Source organism: Schistosoma haematobium, chromosome 3, assembly GCF_000699445.3.
Source record: "Schistosoma haematobium chromosome 3, whole genome shotgun sequence".
Taxonomy (NCBI): Eukaryota; Metazoa; Platyhelminthes; class Trematoda; order Strigeidida; family Schistosomatidae; genus Schistosoma; species Schistosoma haematobium.
The window spans coordinates 3831835-3858629 of NC_067198.1; the positions used below are offsets into that span (position 1 = coordinate 3831835).

Genomic DNA, 26795 nt, shown 5'->3' on the forward strand with positions numbered 1-26795 from the left:
ACAGATGTCTTAGAAATATTGCTCGTATCTGTTAGGAACACCGGGTAAGTACTAGTGAGGTTGGACGCAGGATATTAGGAAATGATGGTAGATCAGTTGGTGAGGTTGTGAGTCTTCATCGACTAAGATAGTTGGGTCACGTGTTACGTATGCCTGAACACCGATTACCACGACACACAGTGCTGACTAGTGTTGGAGACGAATGAAAGAAAGTTAGGGGCGGCAAAACCAAAACGTGGAACCAGTACATAAAGTCACTAACGTTTGTTCTGAGGCATGTTAGTAGATGAAGATTACTTGATTGGGGTCCGCGCGACTGTCATAACCAATAGTTGGAAACTCTGTGTGACATAGCTCAGAATCGATTACAATGGTGTAGGTGTGTATACTCTTTGTCTTTCATTAAACCGTTAGATTCTAATAGTCTTATACCTTTCTTTCTACCAACTAATTCTTTCTCCCTGTATCATATCCTTGTACACAATCTTTATTTTATGTATTGCTACCATTGAAGTAACTGCTTCTATGAATCCGGTGTTCATGTTGTTGTGCTAATGAGGTGTGGCAACTTGGACCGATGTATATATGTGCCTGGTCCTAAGTTGTTGTTAACAGACTGACTGGTTCTAAATTTAACTGAAAAGTCTCAATGTTGTATGCTATAAGTAGGAAAAACCTTGTTCTGTGTTTGAATACGCTGTGCTTTGTATGTTTTGAATTACAACAATCAGTGGTCAAATTTTAGTAAATTAAACTGAGTAGCACCTGACACTAATTATTTAATAAATTCATGTATGAACTCATGTTACAATGACAATTAAACTACTGCATTCAATGAATGTAACTAATCTACTGAATCTTACCATTACTCCATCTGAACACCTTATCATTGGTTTGATCTATCAGATTAGGTATGTTCAGAGACGCTATTAGTTATATATATATATATATATATATATATATATATATATATATATATATATATATATATATATATATATATATATATATATAAGAACATTTTTGGCGAGAGTATAATTTATAGACAAACCAGTCAGGTATAGGATAACAGGTCTCGGATTTTGGGGCGAAATTCACTCATCCATTTGGATAGATAGATTTTTGGCATTATAGTTGATGTCATTTTGTTATGAAAACCTTAACCATCAAATGTAAATCATATTTCTAATTTCTCATACTGGTTTATAACCCTCATTTGGTCCTAGTTATTAGGTGGACACTCTCATGGTCACTTTAATGTCGCTCAAATGTTGTCCATAAATTATAGTCTCACCACATTTTTTCTCAGTTTTAAATTTGAACTGACAGACATCATGACACTAAACACTTCCAAGTTTATGGAAAAGGTTTCAAATATATAAAGCTAGTTAATGTGACAAGACTATATCTATTTGTTCTATTCTGACTGATGAATTGTGACGATATAGGCATGGACGATGCTCACAAAATTCCTACTTCCTACTCATGAATTATATTTCATTCAAATCAATATGTTAAACATTTTATGACAAATAGTGGCCAGCAGTCGGATCTAGAACGCTTGTTTTGTTCTATTTAGGACTGGTAGACAGAGTGCATATATACTCCATAATTGATGTTCACTTCCGGACTAGAAACCAATATCGTTCGATCCCAAAGCTCTTCGCCTTATTCACTTAGCGACTGAATCCAGAGAGCCACTAGCTCGTGTAATAGGGTGGATTTTAATTCAGATATATTGATAATTCAGATCTCCTCATGGGTGTTTAGGACTGTAGTTGATCAATCTCTTTTGTTATATGTGCATCCTGTGCTGATTGCTACGTTTGAAGCCAGTGATACTAGGTTTAAATCCTGAAATGAACATCAACTCTGGAGTGCATTTACGTCCAAATGAAACTATAAAGATCAGAGGAAAACTAAAATTTATCATTTATGAGATTCAAACTGGAAAGCTGCTTGTAGACCACAAATCACTTTAAAAGTTAATTCCAATTTTTTAGAAATATTTCTGAAAATCGTTACGTGTATGACTATCTACAAACGAAGTTTAGCACAAAATAAATGCATCCAAAAGTTATTTTCATACTATCCAACGGGTGACTGAACTGATCTAATTACAGAATACAAGAAGCTAATTTATGACCTGATATATCTTCTCATTTACAACAATACTACTCACAAGTTACATGAGATAAGTTTAACAGCTAAGAACAAACCGTATCCCTGTTTAACTTACTATCGCAAAAATAAATACATTTAATTCATTAAAACAAAATTCAAGTAAATTATCTTGGAAGAATCTATTCAGTATACAGAACTACTGTATATACATTTATAGATATTATCTTTTACGTTAGTTACTCAATTCAATATTCTTCTTTAAACGTATCATTAATTATTAGTGATCTAATCCTGCAATAGGACGAAACCGCCGTCCAGTTCTTCTAGGTTTTCAATGATGGTCTAACATTAATCAGTTCAAGAACTCAATCAATAACTTGATAATCTCCTCAACTCTATATTGATAATAAATATAAACCTGGTTTATGAACCATTTAAGTGACTTTTGATAATATGGAATTCATTTTATTATAATTTTGCTTAAATCATTACAACTACTAATGTTCTTTTATTTTAACTGATAGATTACATATCACTGGGTTATCTTTGTTTGAAATTCTAGATAATTCAGTAATCTTCAATGTAAATTGTAGAATGGTTTTATGTTTATATTCTAAAATCATGTATTAGAATAACTTAACAATCTAAAATCTATATTTATGTAATGTTACTGGAGTTTACAATTGAATTCAGTGACATATTTTAACTTAAGAATGTGTACTTACTAAAAGTACTCCTGTAATTTAAGAAAAAAAAATTATACACAATGATTCATTTAAGATTATCAGTATCTGGTTGTGGAGTTCTAATGAGAAACCTTGACCAGTGGAGCAAATCCATGTTGAGTAGAGACAAGTATCTACATCAGTACAATGGAAGATGGTCGCGCAATTTAGTGGATTGGTTAAGGTTAAACACTAACACCGTTGGATGTAGACTCAGTGGTCCAGTAGGTTAGGCGTTCGCGAGCGAGACCGAAGGCCCTGAGTTCGAATCCCACGGGCGGGATAGTGGATGCGCACTTCTGAGGAGTCCCGCGATGGGACGAAACGGCCGTTCATTGCTTCCAGGTATTCAACGGTGGTCTAACATCGGTCGATTCATGATCTCAATGGTTTAAGATTTACAAATAGATATCAATAATTCATCCACTAAACTTATTTCTTAATAAAATCTATTCAGTAAAATAACAGCGATGTTTACGTGATCTTGAAGGTGCCTACCTACTTCTAGGATTAAATGAGTGTTACAAATTGGTATGAAGAAATGGGATTCAGTGCTAAAAGTTAGAGTTTCCATCAGGAATTGACATTGACTATAATGCCAACAAGCTATTCATCCATATGGATGGATGAATTTCGCGCTAAAATTCAATGACCTGCTATCTTAAAACCGGTTGGTTTGTCCATAAATTATATTTTCGCCAGATATTCCTTAATAAACTTCTTTCATTATTTGAAAACATTAAAATTTTATGCATTTGGTTTAAGATTTGCGTTGATGATATCCTTATTATTCAAATGATCGTGTTCAAAACACTATCTAATTGCTTGATAAACTGGATTTAACCAATATTCACTGTTTAAACAATTATCTAAACTAATGTTTATGATTTAGTTTACGGAACTTTATACCATATTGTTATTTTGGCGAACAATTTTGACAGTATATACATATATTTGGTTACTTTGTTGATCTGAGCTTCCAACCACATGATATATGGCATTGAGCTATGGCATAGTTCTACTCCTATACAATTATCTTGTAAGAGTCTGCGGTTACCTAACACGTATCTGATTCTGAGTTTGTTAAGTTTTTTATGTCCTTGTAAGTTTTCTACTATGGTAAGTTAAAAGAAAATTAAGCAGTATCAGTTCAAAAATTACCACCCACTATCAAGGAGAATAAGCATAGTTTATTTAAAACATCATACAAAAAGCTTCCATGTACTACTAAATGCCTAATAAAGGGAAAATGGTCTTACAGAGTATTATATCTTAGCCCATTTCATTTCGTTTTCATTGTTTCTTCAAGGAGGTAAAACTTTATCCCCTACTAAGCTACTATTGATTAGTTTGCTCGATTGAGGGTGATCAGAGAGAGCTTTAACACCTATTTATGTGTATACAAATGTAATAGTCTAATCAAGAAAGTAAAACCGATGAAGGACAGTTCTATTGTTTCAATAATTCATTTAACTTGATAAACGTTTACAAACCTATGCTTGTGGATAAAGTCAAACTGATAAGATTAATTCTTGTTTATTAGGATACAACGGGTTGTAGCAAAAATGTACATTGTAGAAATTAAAGTTGAACACCGAAAAGCTACTCTATATCTAATATATAATGATTCTGTTATATCCCGATGAGAATTATGAATGGTGACTCTTGAGAACTATTTGTGGATCAATACGATTCATATATTTTTATTGTATATTTACTAAGTAGCTAAACTATGCATATTCATGTTCCCCTTATTAAAAGCTTTATTTTGACCCATAGACTATTATTTACCGTTCTTAAGTTATACCCAGTCTATTCATTACCGTCTCCCACTTTCACAGCCACTTTTGGCTAGATCTAGTACAAATGGTATTTTTTATTTTATGGTACGATGTGGTCTGTTTGGTTTGTATATAAACCAAGTATGTTTGAAATATATGATTGATATCACGAAGGCTGATATTGGTGTTCTGGACTCTAATAGGCAAAGTGAAGGACCGATAAGGACTCTAGACTGCTCGTACGGGTTTTATGCGTCATTGATCCGGTCGATATTTCACTGTTTTCTAATTAGCGGTGTCATTACGTAATATATTAATAGGGCACAAGACCACAAGTTATAACAAATTGTAGATAAATTCTTCGATAATCAATTGTCAAAGTTAGTAATACTTTAGCCGTTCTTTTACTACCACTCAGAATTTTCAGTTTGTTCTTATTTTCAGAGTTTTACCTAAGTAAATCTAAACTTCACCCCCATTGCACACGCAAGTGGCTATCAGAACTCAGTAGCTAAGTGGATAACGTGATAGCGTTTGACGTGAATGGTACTAGGTTCAAGTCCCAGAGTGAACATTAACTTTGGGATGCAGTTACATCCAGCTGACGAGTCCCAAATAGGACGAATTGACGCGTATCCTGGACTCTACTGCCAGCTATTATCCATCTTTGTTTATAATGCCTGTGAATTAAAGCAATATCGATGCAATACGCATAGTATGCACATCTGCAAACAAGAGACTGATAAATTGCAGTCCTAAATATCAATGAGAAGGTTCAAGTAAACAATAATAAGTGAATTTGTTTGTTTTATTTCGTTCTCAAACAAAAGTTTTCCAAGTTTATATTATTTTGTAATACATATAGTTGAATCGCTAAAGAATAATCTAAGAGGGAATTCTATACTTATGTTAATTGATCGTCGAAATAATCCATAATTCTCTCTCCTGAAATGCCCTGGTACAGTCAAAGGTGGGGAGAGTAATCTCTCCTTCTCCCTTTCCAAACGCTTTCACATGGCTACACGTATACAACCACTATCAGAGAATTCTTATCCACTGTCTTCTTATGACGGAGGTGATGTTTTATATATTGCAAAACTTTAAAGTTTATTCAACAAAATAAAAAAAGTAATTAGTATCTGTATCTGAAGCGGTTTTGTGGAGATTGTAGTAATTTCATTAGTTGAGATGATGAGTCGATTGAAGCTAGATTACCATGAAAAACCTGAAAGCACTGGACGTTCGTTTCGTCCTGTTATGGGACTCCTCAGCAGTGCACATCCACGATCCCGCCTCTCAGGATTCAAACCCAGGACCTGCCAGTCTCGCGCGCCAGCGCTTAACCACTAAACCACTAAGCTGGCCAGTATCAAACGGTGTTAATATCTAACTTCAACTAATCCACGAAATCGACCAACACATTCATCATTTTTTTGATTGAGATCATGAACCGATTGATGTTAGACCACCGTTGAATACCTGGAAGCAATGGACGGCCGTTTCGTCCTATTGCGGGACTCCTCAGGAGTGCGCATCCACGATCACACTCGTGGGATTCGAACCCAGTGCCTTCGGTCTCGTTCGCGAACTCCTAACCCACTGGACCTCTGAGTTGGCATCCAATGGTGTTAGTGTCTAACATCAACCAATCTACGAGATTGCGCGACCATCTTCCATTGTACTGATGTAGATACTTGTCTCTACTCAACATGGATTTGCTCCACTGATCACGGCTTCTCACTAGAACTCCGAGAATTCCTTCACGAATCTAGTCACTAGTGAGCACATTTTGATTACTAGTATAGGGGGTGTAGAGAGACAGGTATCTACCTCAGTACAATGAAAGTTGGTCGCGCCATTTCGTGGATTGGTTGATGTTAGACACTATCACTATTGGATGCCAGTGCTTCCATGTTTCCAAAGGTGGTCTAACATCAATCGGTTCATGATCTCAATAAAAAAAAACTTAATAATCTCCACAGCCCCTATAATAGACATCCATCATTGTCATCAGTATATTTACTTATATCACCTAATCTTATTTTATATTTTAGATTATTTTCAATTGGATGAATATTTGTAACCAAGGCAACTGTAAACACCACCACCACCAACTATCCTACTCAATTCAATATTTATCTTTATTAAATGTATCGTCGATTATTTAAAAGAAAACATGATCTATCACCACGTATAATATATCCAAGTACATTAATGCAATATGATAAACATAATACTACTACTATACATTATAAATCTGCATTGAATTATATTAAAACAACTAAATATACATTATTAACATTTATACCATATAATTTATGGGAACAATTACATCGTTTTGCTAATATTTATTTTATATTTATATTAATATTAAATTTTATACCAGAAATTGATGCATTCGCTAAAGAGATAGCACCAATCCCAGTATTAATTACATTAATTATAGTTGCTATTAAAGATGCCTATGAAGATTTTAGAAGATATTTATTAGATCGTAAAGTCAATAAAAAACCATGTGAAGTTTATTCAGTGTAAGTTATATATATTGTAATTAATTTAATGATTCATTAATTTGTTTAATATATATATAATGGTGCATATGGGCTCCAGTATCTTGCGGGAACAAAAGACGTATGAACCAATTGTTGGTCACCGGCTTCCATGGGACTGCATCTCCTTACGATGCTCCACTGCCTTGTAGACCAGACATTCAGGTCGAAAGCTCGGGGTGTGGCCCCCCAAAATAACCACCTGCTTCGGTTTGGGCACCCAGGCAGTATCACAGCCCTCACACATATCGAATGAGATTTGTATGGCGCATATGTATTTGGTACCAATATTTTGTACCAATATCTGTGTTAAAATAATAATAATAATAATAATAATAATATAATGATCTATTTATATCAGAAGAAAGTTCCAGGTTTTCCATGGAGATCTAGCATCAATTGACTCATGATCTTAACAATTGATCTATTTATAGTTTAGATTAGATCGAGTTATGAATTGAATTATATTGAAAGTATTATGTACAGTATGTATATGATCCATAAAAATATCCTGTTATAGCCGAGAAGGTGGAGAGTTAACTCTTCCTCTTTAAAATGCTCTCATATGTATACAATTATTGATAAGGAAGTTCTACTCATTGGTAAAAGTAAGATATACTGAAGGCTTTGAGTCAATCAATCGAAACTAAGAGAGATTCCCAATTATTTTAATCAATGTTTCAAGTACAGTAATCGATAACGTGTATGTTACTATTAATCAAATGGAAATTGGCAATATTTGGTTTGTAAAATGTTTGAGAACAATGAAAATGTCTAATACGCAACGATAATAAATGTTGTATAGTGCTTAAATTAAATTACATGACATAATATCTCCTAAAACAGATCGTAAGTCAAGGTACTTAACACAATTTATTGCACAATCAAGTGTAGCCTCCGAAATGTCGTGGTGTGGTCGAGGGTGGGGAGAGTCCACTCTTCTTCCTCCAAACGCTCTCATCACATGGCCACACGTATACAGCCACTGACAGGAAATTCCTACTCACTGTCTTCTCGTGGTGGGGGTGTTGTTTGAGAAATTGAGAGGACAAAAAGCGAATGTCTGGTGCTTTAACCAGGTTGGTTGACACGGAGAGTCCACCTATGTGAGTTGGAAAACTCTGATTCTAAACCAATGATACACATGGACTCGAGTATCCTGAAACATCAAATGGAGTATGAACCAATCGATGGTCACCGACTACCATGGGACTGCATCTCCTAAGATTGTTCCACTGACTTGTAGATCAGATCTTTAGATTGAAAGTTTTATATGTGGAATCCGAAGAAAACCACCTAGTTCGGTCTGGGTACCCGAGTAGTATCCCAGCCCTCACACAAATCGAATGACGAAGTGTGGCATATATCAATTTGATGCTTCCTTCTACTAATATTTATGTGTTCAAATAAATAAATATAATGCGTATATGCCAATGAGAGACTGATCAATTATAGTTCTAAACATGAGTGGAAAGATTCAAGTAAACAACACCAAATCAATGTGTTTGTTTTATTTCCTTCTCAAACAAATTTTTTTGAAGTTTATTATGTTTTATAAGCCTGACTATATTTATTGTTGAATGGTTAAAGAATAATCTAAGAGGAAATTCTATACTTATGTTTATTTATTGTGGGGTTAATCCATAAGAATCTACACTCTTTAGAATTCAAACTATCTAGTCATTATAAACTTTACTCTTTCTGGGCATCATTACCAAGGTTTCACTTGATAACTTCAAATAAATTGAGCATTGGATAGATTGTTATAAATAAGTATATTTGTAGATATCCCAATGAGTAGAAATATTGGATTTTCTGACATTTCGTCACTCAGTGTAAGCCATTTCTTCTGATTACTGTTTATACTCTAACTACCTCTATCATTACGGGATTTAAATTGACAACTACATCTTTGTGCTAATGTGGTACGGCAACTCGAACTGATATACGTACGTACGAAGTTCTGCATTGTTATTGACTGACTGACTGACTTCTTCAAAGAACAAATAATCAATATTAATTCTTTGGTGCTTCCTTGTACTAAGTGATGAAACATCAGAATATCTAATTTTTTTTTTACTGATTTGAATATTACAAATATATAATTTACTCTTTCTAGTATTTCATATAGATTAAATTTTGTTAGTCAGTTTATGTACTAAAATCATTTGGATAAATAACGACAACACACTACAATGTTTAAGAGTTTTTCAAGAGAGAAAATATGTAATGAATTTTTTTGTTGTTGTCTACACCACTGATTGTACTTTCTTTTATTAATGTGATGAACTTTAATGGTTCAGTAATAGTATAACATACTGATGATTTTGATCAACTTATCAACTAATCAGAATATATACGTATACATTAAGAGTTGAGCTAATATTCTAATTCAGGATTATAAAGCGATGACTTGCCATTATCCTATTTACAAACTTGAGAAACTCGACGTTAAGATTTTGGGTGAGAGTAACGAACGGAGCACATTATGTAGCTTCACTAAACACTTGTTATTTATTTTATTATTTATTTGAACACAAATATTAGTAGAAGGAAGCATCAAATTGATATATGCCACACTTCGTCATTCGATTTGTGTGAGGGCTGGGATACTACTCGGGTACCCAGACCGAACTAGGTGGTTTTCTTCGGATTCCACATATAAAACTTTCAATCTAAAGATCTGATCTACAAGTCAGTGGAACAATCTTAGGAGATGCAGTCCCATGGTAGTCGGTGACCATCGATTGGTTCATACTCCATTTGATGTTTCAGGATACTCGAGTCCATGTGTATCATTGGTTTAGAATCAGAGTTTTCCAACTCACATAGGTGGACTCTCCGTGTCAACCAACCTGGTTAAAGCACCAGACATTCGCTTTTTGTCCTCTCAATTTCTCAAACAACACCCCCACCACGAGAAGACAGTGAGTAGGAATTTCCTGTCAGTGGCTGTATACGTGTGGCCATGTGATGAGAGCGTTTGGAGGAAGGAGAGTGGACTCTCCCCACCCTCGACCACACCACGACATTTCGGAGGCTATACTTGATTGTGCAATAAATTGTGTTAAGTACCTTGACTTACGATCTGTTTTAGGAGATATTGTGTCATCATATAACATTCATTATCGTTGCGTATTAGACATTTTCATTGTTTCCAAACATTTTAGAAATCAAATGTTGCCAATTTTCATTTGATGAATAGTAACATACACGTTATCGATTACTGTACTTGAAACATTGATTAAAATAATTGGGAATCTCTCTTAGCTTCGATTGATTGACTCAAAGCCTTCAGTGTATCTTACTTTTACCGGTGGTTCTTATCTTCTAAGAGATATTAGACTATTCAAGATTGGAGATGGATGTTGCTAATTAGTGAAACCATATATATAACATAAATTCAAATGTTATGTTTGAAATTTAAAAGTTTTGAAGAAATCATTCTGAAGACAATTTATAATTTTGTTCCGTCATCTTTAATTTTAATTAAAATCCAGTTAGAACTATAAATGTATTGGCTTTTTAAATTCTCCTATTGATATTGACGACTGCAATAGCTTTTCAAGTCGTGGAGTAAACATCAACTCTGGGATTCAGGTACATCCAGCTGACGAGTTCCGAACAGGACGAAACGCGCGTCCTGGATGCCACTGCTAGCGACCATCCATCTCTGCTGATGCAGTTGTCCTTGTTTGATCATATCGCAACAGATTTTTGGTGACAAATATCTTATCTGCAGAACGCCTTATGTTTGAGTTCCCTCCCGGCTGTCACTCATCAGCAAGGCAGATCTGTATTCTTGGGTGTGATGCACTCGGTATGTTTAAAACCCCTATAACAGCCAGAAACTTAACTAGTAGGTTATCCAATGTACAACGATTCTCCTCCACAGTAGGTTGTTGCTGACAATTCTAGGTCAACGGATCTGGAGTGTCCAATGTATATAGCTATTTGTTAATATCCCTACTTTTCTGATAATCGTAGTTCTTCAAGTTTCAGCTCAGTACAGTAGAAATGTCTTGATGTTCGTATTCAAGATTCTCATTTTGAAATTGATTGTGCTGAGTCCCATAGGTTCTTCAACTATGATGAAATGTTGCTCGAGTTTCTTTCAGAAGTTATTCTGGATATCATAAATAGGGTATAAAATTTAATTTTAATTTCATCTAAATCATTAATCTTATTCCAGAATTATTTTTTCATCATTAGCTATCGGAGTAACTGGTAGGATGAAGATATATCATGTATTTATTATTTAATGAGATATTAACTTCAGACATTAAAATACTGAACTTTATGACTGATGTTTCACAGAAAAATAGAATTGTAACTCAGGTAGATGATTTAAGTGGAGTTTCGGGCGACTCTAATTTATGGACGAGTCAATAAGAGACGTTTGAGAAATTCCAAGGTCGCAGCGCCAATTTTAGCACTTAATGCTAACGTACGATCGGTTCATAGGGGATTTTATACAAAACGTGATAATTGATCGGCTATAACAAATAAAACGGCGAGACTATACTTTGTGGACGAATCCATCAGGTATAAGATAACAGATCTCACATTTCGGCGCGAAAGCCTTTCATCCTTTTGGCTAAATGAATTTCTGGCATTATAGCTGATGTCAGTTCGTGATGAAAACTTTATATATAATTCCTAGCTAATGCAAATTATGACAATTATTGCGAACTGGATAATAAAAGCACCAGTAACACTGGCTGCAGGCGGGTACTACAAATATATACGGATGTTTGAAGAGCGTACAGACTCCTACATAGGCTTGGTTATGTGCATCATGTCGTTATCCACAAGTGGCATTTTGTGTACTCAACAACCGGAGTGCACACAAACAATATTGAAGCTATGTGGTCGAGGCTGAAGGAGTTTTTGAGACTTTATCATGGCTTCTTAGACCGACTATTCTGTAGCCATATAGAGGATTTCCTCTACTGTATTCATTACGATTTTAGAACCTCTGAACTTCTTTCTAACCTTGACAAGTTTTTGAACTACATATAAGAAGTGTATCCACTTTATTTCTTCGGTTTTGTATAATATATTTTTACTCTATACTGACTGTTTGCTGATTGGCTAATATTTCTTAAGGTCGCTTAAGATTCGTTCAAAGGTCGTCCATAAATTATATTCTCGCCAAGGTTTGTTCTCTGAGCTGGATGGTCTGATCGTGGAACTTTCATTATTCTTCTGAATAACATTAGCGCAAACTTCATTTAGAAGTGAAGCGTTGATTTCAACAGGACGAACTGTGATTCATATGCAAAGAAATTCGGACACCTTACTTCTACTTGAAGTTTGTGCTGATGATGTTGTTCAGAACAACAGTGAAAGTAAATTATGGAAATTATACTCTAAATATATCATTTCTATATCTTTCTGAAGTTGTCTTTTACATACGTCATTATTCTTTCTATCCCATTGTTAGTCTTCTCCTCTTTATTTCAATTATCTCTTGGTAGATAATCTATTTACAATTCCTACTACATACTACTTATGTCTGTTCATATCAGTAGCTCATACCATAGTATACTCATTTTACTTTTTTGTTGTTGATTCCAAAGTACTCTCTCTTAAATATGAGTTATTCTTTACAAAAAGATTACTAAGTGTTAATAAGTCCAATTTTCAACTGTCTAATGTGTTATGATGTTTGTTTTTATCCAACTTATTCATCTTAACAATACTATACTAATCTCTAGGGTTTAACAATTCTACATTATTAATATCTATTCTATTTATTTGGCATATGATATAAACCATTGAGATGGTGGCTCAGGTGGATGATTTTAATGGAATGTTTTTTCTCTGAGCTAGATAGTTTGGTCGTGGATCTTTCATCGTTCTTCTGAACGATATCATCAGCCTAAACTTCTATCTGAAGCTCCACAATTACATCATCCAGCTCAGAGAACAAAACTCCATCAAAAAAAATATAAACCATTATTAAAATAAGAAAAAAAATTTATTCCTGTAACTAAACAAAACAATGAATATTTTCTAATGAATATTTATTTAATTGATTTTTATTTCAAACAAAATTTGCCATGACAACAGTTGATTATTTGTAGTAAAGAAGTAAAATAGAAAAAAATTAGAATGTTACATAAGATACTGACTCCACTCACCACTGCCACGACCACCATCATCATCATCATCATCATCACCATAAACATCAACGTCTTTGCTTAAAAAGCTTATGACTTAAGGCAATATCGAGTCAATCTACACAGGATGCATATATGTCAATATGAGACGACTGATGATCAATTCCAGTTCTAAATAACAATAGGAAGATATAGGCAAACAATACCAAGGGAACTTAAAGTTCACCCGTATTGCACAAGCAAGTGGCTATCAGAACTCAGTAGCTAAGTCGATAACATAATAGCATTTGAAGCGTACGGTACTGAGTTCGAGTCCCAGAGTGAACATCAACTGTAAGATATAGGTACACTCAGTTGACGAGTCCTACATAGGACGAAGTGTCGCGCATCTTGGATTCTACTGATAGTCACAATTCATTATTTGACATCAATATCTGTTTCAAATTTCTATTTACAAATTTCAATATTTTAGTAATGTATATTTCTTTTATGTTTATTTATCATTCATGTATTTACTATCAATATATTATTGTATTAGTTTTTAATGAATCCATTGAACAACTATTAAATTAATCAAAGACAAGAATAGTTTATGGTTGAGATCATGAACCGATTGATGTTAGACCACCATTGAAAACCTGGAAGCACTGGACGGCCGTTTTGTTCTATTGTGGGACTCCTCAACAGTGCCTATCCACGATCTCACTCGTGAGATTCGAACCAAGGGCCTTCAGTCTTGCGCTCGAACGCTTAACCTACTGGACCACTAAGCCGGCATACAATGGTGTTAATGTCTAACCTAAACAAACAGTTTTCGAGGAATTTTTTGTCTTTGTTTTTGTTTTTAAGGACAGTAACACTTCTTACTGATACTATAAACTATACATAATAACATTACTAGTAGTCATCATAATACATTGATCAAGTTAGAATTATAGGAGTTTTAGTTAGTAACTAATATACATGACCTGGATAGTTCGTTTTGTTTTGTTTTCTTTTGTTTACTTACTTTACTATTTACACGTAAATATTATAGATTCCTGTTGGTTTTCTATTTCCTTGTCAACAAATCATTAAGCTTTTCTTTTTTTTTTATACAACTAACTATTGTCCTCATAATCAGTAATGATTATACTGAAGGTTATGATATAAGGAAGCCTTGATCATTATTGGTTACTAATGTTAAAAGCATTGTAATAATAAATCATAGATGGTAAACACCTATTTGTTTATTTATCTTTAGTTAAATAAAAACGTTTGTTTATATGTTTTATGAATCTGAAAATGTTTGATCTATCTCCATTGGAAATTAATGGTTTGTATCATATAAAATGTTTTAGTTTAAAGGTATACTGAATGAATGATTGATTTTAACTAGATTACTGTTGAAAATCGAGTGTGTGTGTGTGTGTTCCGTTATATTATAAGACTTTATAACAATGGGCACTCATAGTTATACCAAGAATAAATACAATGGTCTTCAGGCTTTATGGCTATTGTGCTACATTTAAACCATTGAATAGCTTTTCAAAAGTATTAATTTTCATTTGTTAATTCCAGCTTAATTCATTTTTATATTGATTGTTTGAATCGTTCCATTGATGTTTAGGACTGCAATTGATCAGTCTTTTATTATTGGCATATGTGCATCCTGTACGAATTGTCTCGATATTTTCTTCATTCATAAGCATTGTAAGCAAAGATAGATAGTAGCTAACAGTGGAATCCAGGACTCGTCAGTACAAGTTATTTGTGCTTTATTGATTACTGTCAAATGACTATCTCATTCGTGGTTGTGTTACACATGGGTTAACTTAATCTAGACATGTATGAAATTCCAGGGTAGTGGTACATTACTCTACGAGGCGTGAAATTTCTCGATTTATTCTCTACCATGGTTCTAGTTGCACATTCCTGTGGATTTCTGTTCTAATATAAAACAACTATCTAGTAATCCCTGGTATATAGCAGCTGGGTAGCTAGGGTTAATCCATAATACATACTTTGCTTAGCTTAAACTATCATCATAAATGAATTGATTTCTCGGTACGTTATTTCGATTGTTTGTTCTTGAGGCCTAAAGGGGTTTTTAGGTTGTCAACAGCCACTTTTTATAATACCGCTAATTGCTGATGTCATACATTTAACATTTTTATCAGTATAGGTTTTTGATTGAGATCATGAACCGATTGATGTTAGACCACCGTTGGAAACCTGGAAGCTATGGACGGTCGTTTCGTCCTATTGCGCGACTCCTCAGCAGTGCGCATCCACGATACCGCTCGTGGGATTCGGACGCATAACCTATCAGTCTCGAGCGTCAGCGCTTAACCACTAAACCACTGAGCTGACCAGTATCCAACGGTGTTAATACTTAACTTTAACGAATCCATGAAATCGAGCGACACATTCACCATTGTCTTCAATGAGCTACTATCTCACAAGTGTCCTAATCACTGCTTCTCACTAGAATTTCAGATTTTCGATGGTAGTCTAGCTTCAATTGACTCATGGTATCGACTATTGAAATATAAATATATTTGAAGATAATCGCACAATTTTGAGGATTAATTTAAGGTAGACATTAACACCGTTGGATACCGGCTCAGTGATTTAAAATTTAGGCGTTCTCATATAAGACCTAAAGTCCTAGTTTCAATTCCCTTATTCAGAGTTGTGGATACACACTGCCGACGAGTCTCATTCTAGGATAAAACAGCTATTCAGTCAGTTAGCTACAACGTAGGACCAGGCACATATATGCATCGGTCCAAGTTGTCACACCTCCATTAGCACAAGAACATGAACACCGGATTCATAGAAGCAGTTACTTCAATTTTAGTAATATATAAAAGAAACATTGTGTACAAGGATATGATACAGGAAGAAAGAAAGATATGAAGTGATTTTTATATCATAGTGTAAAGGAAGACATAGAGTGTATACACCTACACCATTGTGATCGGTTCTGAGCTATGCTATTTAGAGTCTCCAATCATTGATTACGATAGTCACGTGAACCCTAACCAAATAGTTTGCAACTACCGCTATGTCTCAGACTATAAGTTAATGACTTTAAGCATTGATGTCATATTTTGGTTTAGCCACCCTCTCACTTTCTTTCAACCATCCCTAACACTAATTAACCATTCAATACTTTTAGATTTTCAATAATAGTCAGTCAGTCAGTAACAACTTAAATCAATTTCAACAGTTAACCATGGTAACTGATTCCAACTTTCTCAAAAAAAAATAAACAAGACAAAAGAAAAAGAAAAAGAATCAAAATGACAAATCATACTATTCTAAAATAGTAATTTTATGTGTCATACAATAATGAATTGTTAGTTAAGGAATGTTTACATAAAGGAATGAATGAATGAATGAATGGTAATTCATAAACAATCTCATTCATAAATAATCAAAGTTAACTTGATACCAATTACCATTCATAAAACCCTACTCTTATAAATATATGTATTTTCTTTATTAAAAAATTCATGTATTATTCTGTTTAATTCCATTAATTGAATCTTGTTTTGTCTACATTCAAAACTTGATGCTAGACTATCAATGGGAATATCTGGAAGCATTGGATGGTTGTTTTATTCAACTGTGTGGTTTAGAGGCTAGGCGTTCGCGTACGTTATTGTATAGGTTTTTGATTTGAACCTTACAAGACGGGATCGTGGATGTGCATTGCTGAGGAGTTTCATAATAGGATGAAACGGTCAACCAGTTTTTTTTTATGGTGGTCTAACTTCAATTGACTTATGATTTCAACTGTTGAAATTATTATAATATCTACAAAAATCCATTCAGATACAAATATTTATTTATTTAAACTCATAAACATGAGTACAAGGAGGTACCGAATACATATGCGTGACATAGTTTGTTCAATTTGTGTGAGGGCTGAGATACTGTCCGGGTGCCCAAACCGAAGCAGGTGGATTTCTTAGGGACCACACCCAGAGCCTTCGTTTTAAAGATCTGATCTACAAGTCAAGAGAGCAACGTAAGGAGATACAGTCCCATGGTAGTCGGTGACCATTGATTGGTTCATACGCCATTTGGTGCTTCAGGATACTGGAGTCCATGTGCACCATTGGTTTGTAATCAGGGTTTTTCAACTCTCTTATCTAGATCCTCCATATCCACCAACCGGGTTAGAGCATTAAACATTTGCTTTTTGTCCTCTTAGTTTTGTAAACAACACCCCCACCATGAGAAGGCAGTGAGTAGGAATTTCCTGTCAGTGGCTGTATACGTGTGGCCATGTGAGAGCGTTTCGAGAGGTAGAGCTGACTCTTCCCACCCCCGATTCACCAGGGCATTCGGCGACAAGCTTTAAGTTGCAATAACACCAAGTCATAGTGTAGATTTTGACCTACTACTTAGATATATAGGTAAACGAAATTGAACAATTTAATGTTGAAGCCTACTACCGCTACACTATTTGTCTTCATCTGCATTTGTTCATGTGTGTGGGATAGAAGTGCTTGGTCTTTGCGAATTCCATTCATTCAGTTCCATCCAACCTGTCCATTGTTTTTCGTGTTTCTACTCACATGTGGAGGTCTTCATAATCCACCACCAGAAGAAAGAAAAAGAGGGAGAGTACGCAGCCTTGTCTCACTCCGGTTCTCACTTGGAATGCGTCTGTCAGCTATCTTTTATGCACCACTTTGCAGTGTAGTTTATTGTATGAATTCCGAATGATGTTGAAGATTTTCTCAGGTACACCACTGTGTTGAAGAAGGTTCCATAAAGTCATTCTATCCATACCGTCAAACGCTTTCTCACAGTCAACGATGTTGATGTGTAGTGACAAGTTCCACTTAATTAATTGTTCAACGATGATCCATAGTGTCGCGATTTGTTCTGTGCACGACCGACCCATACGGAATCTAGCTTGTTGATTTTGAAGGTAAGCGTCTACTGAGTCTTTCACCCTGTTCAGTAACACTGTTAAAAACTTTCTCTGGTATCGATACTGCTGTTATGCCTCTTTAGTTTCCCCATTTGCTCAGATCTCCTTTGTCTGGTATCTTGATGAGGTATTGTTCTTCGACATAAGGGAAGAATGTCTTGCTATTTATTTTCGTTTGGCTCTAGTGCATACCCTTTGAATATATCTACATACAAAACTACACATGCCGCAAATCATGCAATTCATATGTATATGCATACACAATGGGCATCCTCTTCACGATGCCTCGGAGTAGGGTCTTCGCGAATCCAGGTTACAATAAAATAGTAGATTAGTTTGATCTCCACCGATTACCTAAGTTAGCTAATAAGGTGGCCCTCATTACCTAGCAGCTTCACATAGAAACCCTAGGCCAGATTTCACTGCCTTATTCAATTGTACTAAGAACAACACTCAAGATGAAATCGTTGTGTTTGTTTGAAACAATTTGAAGATTTCTAGTATTCCTCAATTGCGTTGATAGGTTTGATCAAAAGTCTTATTAAAATTTACTTCCACGAATTATTTATTCTATAGACAAGAAAAACAGTACATCATTGATCAATGGCAATATCTTCGTCCAGGAGATTTTGTTCGTTTACATACTAATGATATAATTCCAGCTGATATTTTATTATTAGCTACATCAAATAGTACCGGAATTTGTCATATTGAAACATCAAATTTAGACGGTGAATCTAATTTAAAACAACGTGAAATTATTTCCAATTTGTTGAATAAAGTAAGTTAAAAATAAACCATTTAGATATAGATTTAATTTACAATTACCAATTCTATTATCTAAACTTAATGTAAGTTAGTTTTTTAAGTATGAGAGTGATCAATTGTAGTCCTAAATAACAATGGGAAGATACAAGCAAGTGGCTATCATGACTCAGTAGCTAAGTGGATAACACGATGAAGTTGGAAGCGAACGGTACTGGATTCAAGTCCCGGGATGAACATCAACTCTGGGATGCAGATACATCCAATTGATGAGTCCAAAATAGGACGAAGTGTCGCACATTCTGGATTCCACTGCTAACCACTATCCATCTTTACTTAAAAATAACTTGTGACTTAATGCTATATCGAGGCAATCCGCACAGTCTTCACATATGCCAACAAAAGACTGATCAATTGCAGTCATAAATAACAGTGGGAAGATACAGGTAAAACAGCACCAAATGAATTTGGGTTATTGTTTTGCAAGGCTGTGTGAAGGAATTTAATAGTTACATCAAATGTTATCATAAGTTTCTAACGTCTCAATTTCATGTGGGGTTAGTAAGATAACTGTAGGTTAGTGTAAAATATCTTCCCCTTTGAATGGAAATTGTTACTTTAGGAATGGGCTGCATCAACACTTGAACTAAGGATAGGGAGTGAAGTAGTCGAACGCGTCGACAACTTCACTTATCCTGGAAGTTTGATCAGCCTTAATGGGTTGGTGTCTGACCAAGTCTCTATACGGGTTCAAAAAGCTTGTTTGGCTTTTTCAATATACGTCACCAATGAAGAAGGCGAGATATCCGTCTATCAACTAAAGAACGAGTATGCTTCGCTACAGTTCGTTCTGTTCTACTTTATGGCTGCGAGTCGTGGCCGTTAGTAGTAGAAGATATTCGTAAGATACTAGTATTTGATCACAGATGCTTTAGAAATATTGCTGGCATCTGCTGGGACTATCGGGTAAGTAATAGTGAGGTTAGACGCAGGGTATTGTGTAATGATGGTAAATCAGTCGATGAGGTTGTGAATCTTCATCGAGTGAGATGGTTGGGCCACGTGTTACGTATGCCTGAACACCGATAACCACGACGTGCAATGCTAACCGGTGTTGGAGATGGTTTGACGAAAGTCAGGGGCGGCCAATTCAAAATGTGGCATCAGTGCTTGAAGTCACTAACTTCTAGTCTGAGTCATGTTGGTAGATGCAGACTACTTGGTTGGGGTCCTCGTGACTATCGTAACCAAATGTTGGAGACTCTAGATGGCACAGCTGAGAATCGATCACAATGGCGTCGGTGTATACACTCTTTGTCTTTCATTAAACCGTTAGATTCTAATTGTCTTTTCCTTCTACCAACTAATTCTTTCTCCCTGTATCATATCCTAACATTTATTTATTCATGATAACAATCTAAACTCAATAATCTACACAATCATATACTGATATTTATGAGTTATCATTTGAATTCATCTATATTACAATGAGTGTTCTGGATTATGCAATCTGTCATCAAATAATGCTCATTATTACAATAAGTAACCTAGTGTATTGTGTTAATAATGATGAAATCATAGTAGATTTAAACTAACGAATCCTGACTATTTGCACGTCGAAATCCCCCTAAGTATTTCAGCAAGTATATCAAGAAATTTGTTTAAAACTAACATCTCTCATTGATGATTTATCATGATAGTTTTATGTAAACAGTAAATTGTTATTTGTCATATATATCTTTATTTATTTATTTATTTATTTATTTACTTCCAAGGATGAATTTTCACCATTGACATTCCTTTATCCAATTGAAGTAGAAGCTCCAAGTCCTGAATTATATAAATTCCATGGGAAAATGTAAGTTATTATCATATTAATCTAACTTGATATTTGTTGTAATAATAGTTAAATAGTTCAGTTTATAACCGAAGATTTTATCTGTTTCATCAATTTGATATTCTTTAATGAGTTTACTTTATTAGAAGGTGAATTATTCACTTATTGTTTGAGATCAATCTGATGACATCAGTTCAGGTTGACGAAAAAAATAGGGTAATTGAGATAGTGGAGAAAGTTTGTAGCTCAGATGAATGATTTTGATGAAGTTTTGTTCTCTGAGCTGGATGGTTTGGTCATGGAGCTTTCATTGTTCTTCTGAACGACATCATCAGCACAAACTTCAGGTAGAAGTCAACTCTATATTTGTATAAGTACTAGTGTATTTCCACTATCTATTTTAAAGCTTGTCATAATTCAAATTAATATGATTTAGATATATAATGTGTGATTGATGACTGACTCGTAACTTAACTATATAACATTACAAACTGTCAAGAATAAGATTTTAAAACCAATGAGGACAAAAGTAAGTTGAAGTCGTATTTTGAAAACAGAAAACCAATAGAAGAGTAATTTCCAGTTCACTGACTTTAAAGTCATTTATTTTTAACGAGAAATTTAGCATATGATCAGGAGTATGAAAATGTTTCACTCATTAAATACCATAATATATCTGTAGTTTTTGATCAAGATCATAAAACAATTGATGTTTGACCACCATTAAAAGTCTGGAAGCACTGGACGGTTGTTTCATCCCATTGTGGGACTCCTCAGTAGTGTGCATTCACTATCCCACGGCCGTCCAGTGCTTCCAGGTTTTCAATGGTGGTTTGACATCAATCGGTTCATGATCTCAATCAAAAACGTAACAATTTCCACAACCCTATACTGATCTGTAGTTTTAACTAAGAAATAAAGTTCCTTATTGATGTGTTGGGAATGTTGGTAAAAGCCTTATATTTGTATTGCTATTTTAAAAATTTGAATATCTTGTTTTCGTGCCGAAAACGCCCATTTCCACCTTCATGTCCTATTTCCCACTTGGAAGGATCGTAAACGCAATTGGTTCGTTGTATCTCTTAGTATGCTATTTTGTAACACTTCCCAAGGACATTCTTATGCTGTGCATATTCGCTTGATTTGTGCTTGTTGTTGGTTGTTCGTGCTTCTGGCTGCTTCTGGAATATATCTGCTTATTTGAACGTGGATTTATCACTCTAGTTAGCGGTGCTGGGATGCGTCGGAATAGCTAGCTTATCTGTTATTGTGTCACAGAGTCTTCATTCCGTTCTCAGATTAGGTGAACTTGTAATCTCTTCAAACATAGCATGATATACGTTCAGTGTTCTTATGAATATGATTATGTTTTTTTCCTTCTTTTGTCCTTGAAACGATGGATGAACATTTTACTCAATTTATCGAATTTGGTTGGAAGAAAGCTAGGGGCGGCCAGACCAAAACATGGCACGAATCCATGAAGTCACTGATAAGTGGACTGAGCCATGTTGGTAGGTGTAGACTACCTGGTTGGGATCCGCGAGATGATAGCAACCGATGGTTAGAGATCTTGAATGAAATGGCTCAGGTGCATCCACTCTTTGAGTTCTCTTAAATTCTAATCTTCTGAATTCTTTATGTCGCTTTTTTCTCTTCCCAAATTTATTTCACTGGATTATACTTCTTGAATAACATCTTCAAACCCTAATCTTTACGATTACTGCTTATACGCTATTGCGATCATGAACCGATCTAAGTTAGATCACCATTTAAAACCTGGAAACACTGGACGGCCGTGTCGTCGTAGTATGGAACTGTTCAGCAGTGAGCATCAACGACTCATTGGTCTAGAGGCTAGGCGATCGCGCACGAGACCGAAGATCCGAGGTTCGATTCCCTTGCCTGAAGTCATGGATGCGCATTGCTGATGAGTCTCATACTAGGTCGAAACAGACATCTAGTGCTCCCATGTTTTCAATAGTGGTTTTACTTAAATCAGCCCATGATCTCAGTGGATATTTTACATACTTTGATGAATAAGTTTGATTTTGAAACTCGAAAAGGAAGCTTAGTGACCAAGAGAATGATTAACATATTCAATACAGTAATTAAGATTATTTGTCATAAATATGCTTTGGTACGGCCGAGAAGGGGTAGAGTCAGCTCTCACTCTCGAAATACTCTGATATGGTTACACGTATACAGCCACTATCAGCGAATTCCTATTCACTGCTTTCTCGTGGCGGTGATGTTTGAGAAATTGAGAAGACGAAAAGCAAATGTTCAATGCTTTAACTAGGTTGGTGGATATGGAGAGTCCACATAGGGAAGTTGGAAAACTCTGATTTCAAACCAATGATGCACATGGAATCTAGTATCCTGAAGCATCAAATGGCGTATGAATCAATCAATGGTCATCGGCTATCATGTGACTGCATCTCCTAAGATTGTTCCACTGACTTGTAGATCAGACCTTTAGATTGAAAGTTTTATATGTGGAATCCGAAGAAAACCACCTAGTTCGGTCTGGGTACCCGAGTAGTATCCCAGCCGTCACACAAATCGAATGACGAAGTGTGGCACATATTTATTTGTTACCTCCTTGTACCAATGTTTATATGTTTAAATAAATAAATAAATATTATCAGAAGGGGTTTGTGGAGATTTTAGAAATTTGACAGATTGAAATCATGAGTCAGTTGAAGCTAGGCCACCATGAAAAACCCGGAAGCACTGGACGGCCGTTTCGTCCTAGTAGGAGACTCCTCAGCAATGCGCATCCACGATCCCGCACCCCGCGTGATCCATAGTGGTCTAGCTTCAACTCACTCATGATTTCAATCTGTGAAATTTCCAAAATCTCCATAAACCCCTTCTGATAATAATCATCTGCTTACTAGTGACTGACTTCAAGAGATGCTCCTGGAGTTCTAGTGGGAACCCGTTACCAGTGGAGTTCAATCAGTTCTGTTGTGAGATATCAGCTCACTGAAGACAATGGTATACGGTGGAGCAACCTCGTGGATTGGTTGAAGTTAGACATTAACACCGTTGGACGCCGGCCCAGTGGTCTAATGTTTAAGTGCTCACGCGCGAAACCAGTAGGTCGTGTGTTTGAATCCCGCGCGGTGCGGGATCATGGATGCTCACTGCTGAGGAGTCTCATACTAGGACGAAACGGCCGTCCAGTGCTTCCAGGTTTTCCATGTTGATCTAGCTTCAATTGACTCATGATTTTAATCTGTGAAATAAATAAACATATATATTAACTCATTTTTATTTGCTTAATTTTATTATATTTCAATCAGGTTAATATTAATAGCAATTTTGTTTTATATAATATGTATAGAATGTAATTATATATTAACTAGTGTCTTTTTATTTGTTCTACTATGATTTTCTTTTCAAGTATACTACCAGAAATACGTATTCCTATTCACAAGAATAATATGTTACTAAGAGGTTGTGTATTACGTAATACGGACTATGTGATAGGTATTGTTATCTATGCAGGTAAGTTTCATGTTAATATATCTATGTGTTAATATAATTATATACATATCAATAATCATTTTTTAAGTAGTCATGTTTACTTCTCATAAAGTTTTATTCCAAATATGGTGAGTTAATTAAATATCGTTTACTTTAAGTCCTGGCCTAAATAATTCACGGAAAAGAAAATAATCAAAATATGACATCTAAACACCAACAGAAGTACCATTTATCTTATATTCTTTTAGTTATTTAGATGAGACTATAATCTATGGATGATCTATGAGCGATGCTAAAGTGATCTTGAGATTGTCTACCTACTTACTAGGACTAAATGAGGATTATAAAGCTGTTTGTACAATAAGGATTATGATTCACAATTGATGGTTAGAGTTAAGAATTAGATTTAGGGTTTTCATTACGATCTGACATCAATTATAATACCAAGACTCTATTTAGCCAAATTGGTGAATGAATTTCGCGACAAAGCCTAAGACCTGTTATTGTAAATTTGATTAGTTCGTCCATAAACTATAGTCTTGCCGTTATCTGTTGATAACACTTTCCTCATCTAAATTTCCAAGGGTTGAACTTTTACCGGGAGATTCACTTTTTCACCTAGAATATGCCGATGACATAGTTTTATTTGGTGAAGACGCTGACAAAATTCATAGTCTTCTGACCACTCTAAGCGACAATGCAAGCATGTTCGGGATGCGATTCTCCCCCTCGAAATGCAAAATGTTGCTTCAGAATTAGGTTGCATCGACACTCGAACTAATGATAGGGAGTGAAGTAGTTGAGCATGTCGACCGCTTCACTTATCTTGGAAGTCTCATCAGCCCTTGTGGTCTGGTGTGTGACGAAATCTCAGCACGGATACAGAAGGCTCGACTAGCTTTTGCCAACTTGCGTCATTTATGGCGTAGGCGAGATATCCGTCTATCAACCAAAGGACGTGTTTACTGCACAGCAGTTCGTTCCGCCCTACTTTATGGCAGTGAAACATGGCCGGTAAGAGTAGAGGATATTCATAGGTTACTAGTATTTGATCATAAGTGTCTTCGAAACATTGCTCGTATGTCCTGAGACCATCGAGTAAGTAACGCAGTTGTTAGGAAACGGGTACTAGGTAAGGATGGAAAATCAATTGATGAGGCAGTGAAACTTGATCTGTTGAAATGGCTGAAACACGTGTTACGTATGCCCATCGACCGACTGCCTCGACGTGCTATGATTTACGGTGTAGGTTGGAGGAAAGCTAGGGGCGGCCAGACCAAAACATGGCACATGTCCATGAAGTCACTGACAAGTGGACTGAGCCATGTTGGTAGGTGTAGACTACCTGGTTGGGATCCGCGAGATGATAGCAACCGATGGTTAGAGACCCTGAATGAAATGGCTCAAAATCGTTTGCAATGGCGCAGGTGCATACACTCTTTGAGTTCTCCTAAATTCTAACCTCCTGAACCCTTCTTGTCTCTATTTTTTCTCTTTCCAAATTTATTTCACTGTATTATACTCCTTGAATAACATCTTCAAACCCTAATGTTTCCGATTACTGCTCATACTCTTACCGCCTCTACCACTACGGGATTTGAATCGACAACAGCATCTCTGTGCTAATGTGATATGGCAACTCGAACTGATGTACGTACGTACGAAGTTCTACTTTGTTACTGACTGACTGACTGATCTGTTGATAAAACATTTTTTATACAATAGAATACTTCTGCTTTTAACTGGCAATGAAAAAGATGTTTCCTTACAATTAAGCCGTACTAAGCTAAGTTTCGATATGTTTCCCAGGGGTTTCTTGTTTTTTTTCAACTAATTTTATGATGATGTCAAATAAATTTTAAGCAATAATTACTGTAGAATTGAATAATCACTTAGTAGTGAGCAATGGGATGTTTGTTTTGGTCAATAGTTCTAATGGAATTCTATCTATAAATTTACTACATAGCCACTAGTCTAAGTGGATTGACATCGCATGCAATTTCTTTTAAAGAGTGTATACACGTAACATTATTTACTATTCAGTGATTAGTTAATTTGAACATCGCAGTTCTATGAGAGGTCATTTGCTGATCGAATATCTTGATAGTAATATCTCAAACTATAGAACTGGATAAGACAGGTTTGAATCCTACGGGGAATGTTAGTTTTTTCAAGGTTCCAAGGATGATCAAAATAACTTAACATGAAACCCAAATCCAGGGTTTCCTCCCGACTACCTCCAAATATCAAAATTCTTTCTATTCTTGGTGAAACGGTTTTATAGATATTTGTTTAATTAGTAGGTTGTATTCGCCATAGATTGATTTCAGTTTGGATACCACTGAAAGTCAGGAAGAACTACCTAATTGTTTTGTCTTGGTACACATACACTTTCACCAGTGGTCGAATTCAGGACCTTCAGGTTTCACACCAAACGCCTAACCATTAAAACCACTAGGTTGTC

At 35.4% G+C, this 26795-nt stretch overlaps 1 protein-coding gene across 2 annotated transcripts in view; it reads left to right on the forward strand.

Annotated features, from left to right (window-relative positions):
* ATP10B_1 (putative phospholipid-transporting ATPase VB) overlaps nt 1–26795 on the forward strand; it is a 113264-nt gene that overhangs the window by 5209 nt on the left and 81260 nt on the right. The window contains exons 3-6 of one of the 2 annotated variants that reach the window (XM_051212802.1): nt 6685–7161; nt 18814–19018; nt 20778–20860; nt 24249–24352. In XM_051212802.1, the coding sequence (XP_051068721.1) occupies nt 6779–7161; nt 18814–19018; nt 20778–20860; nt 24249–24352 (775 nt within the window). In that variant the 5' untranslated portion in view covers nt 6685–6778. Of the gene's footprint in view, nt 1–6684; nt 7162–18813; nt 19019–20777; nt 20861–24248; nt 24353–26795 lie in introns of those variants that run through there. The other variant, XM_012938915.2, reaches the window with a different exon arrangement.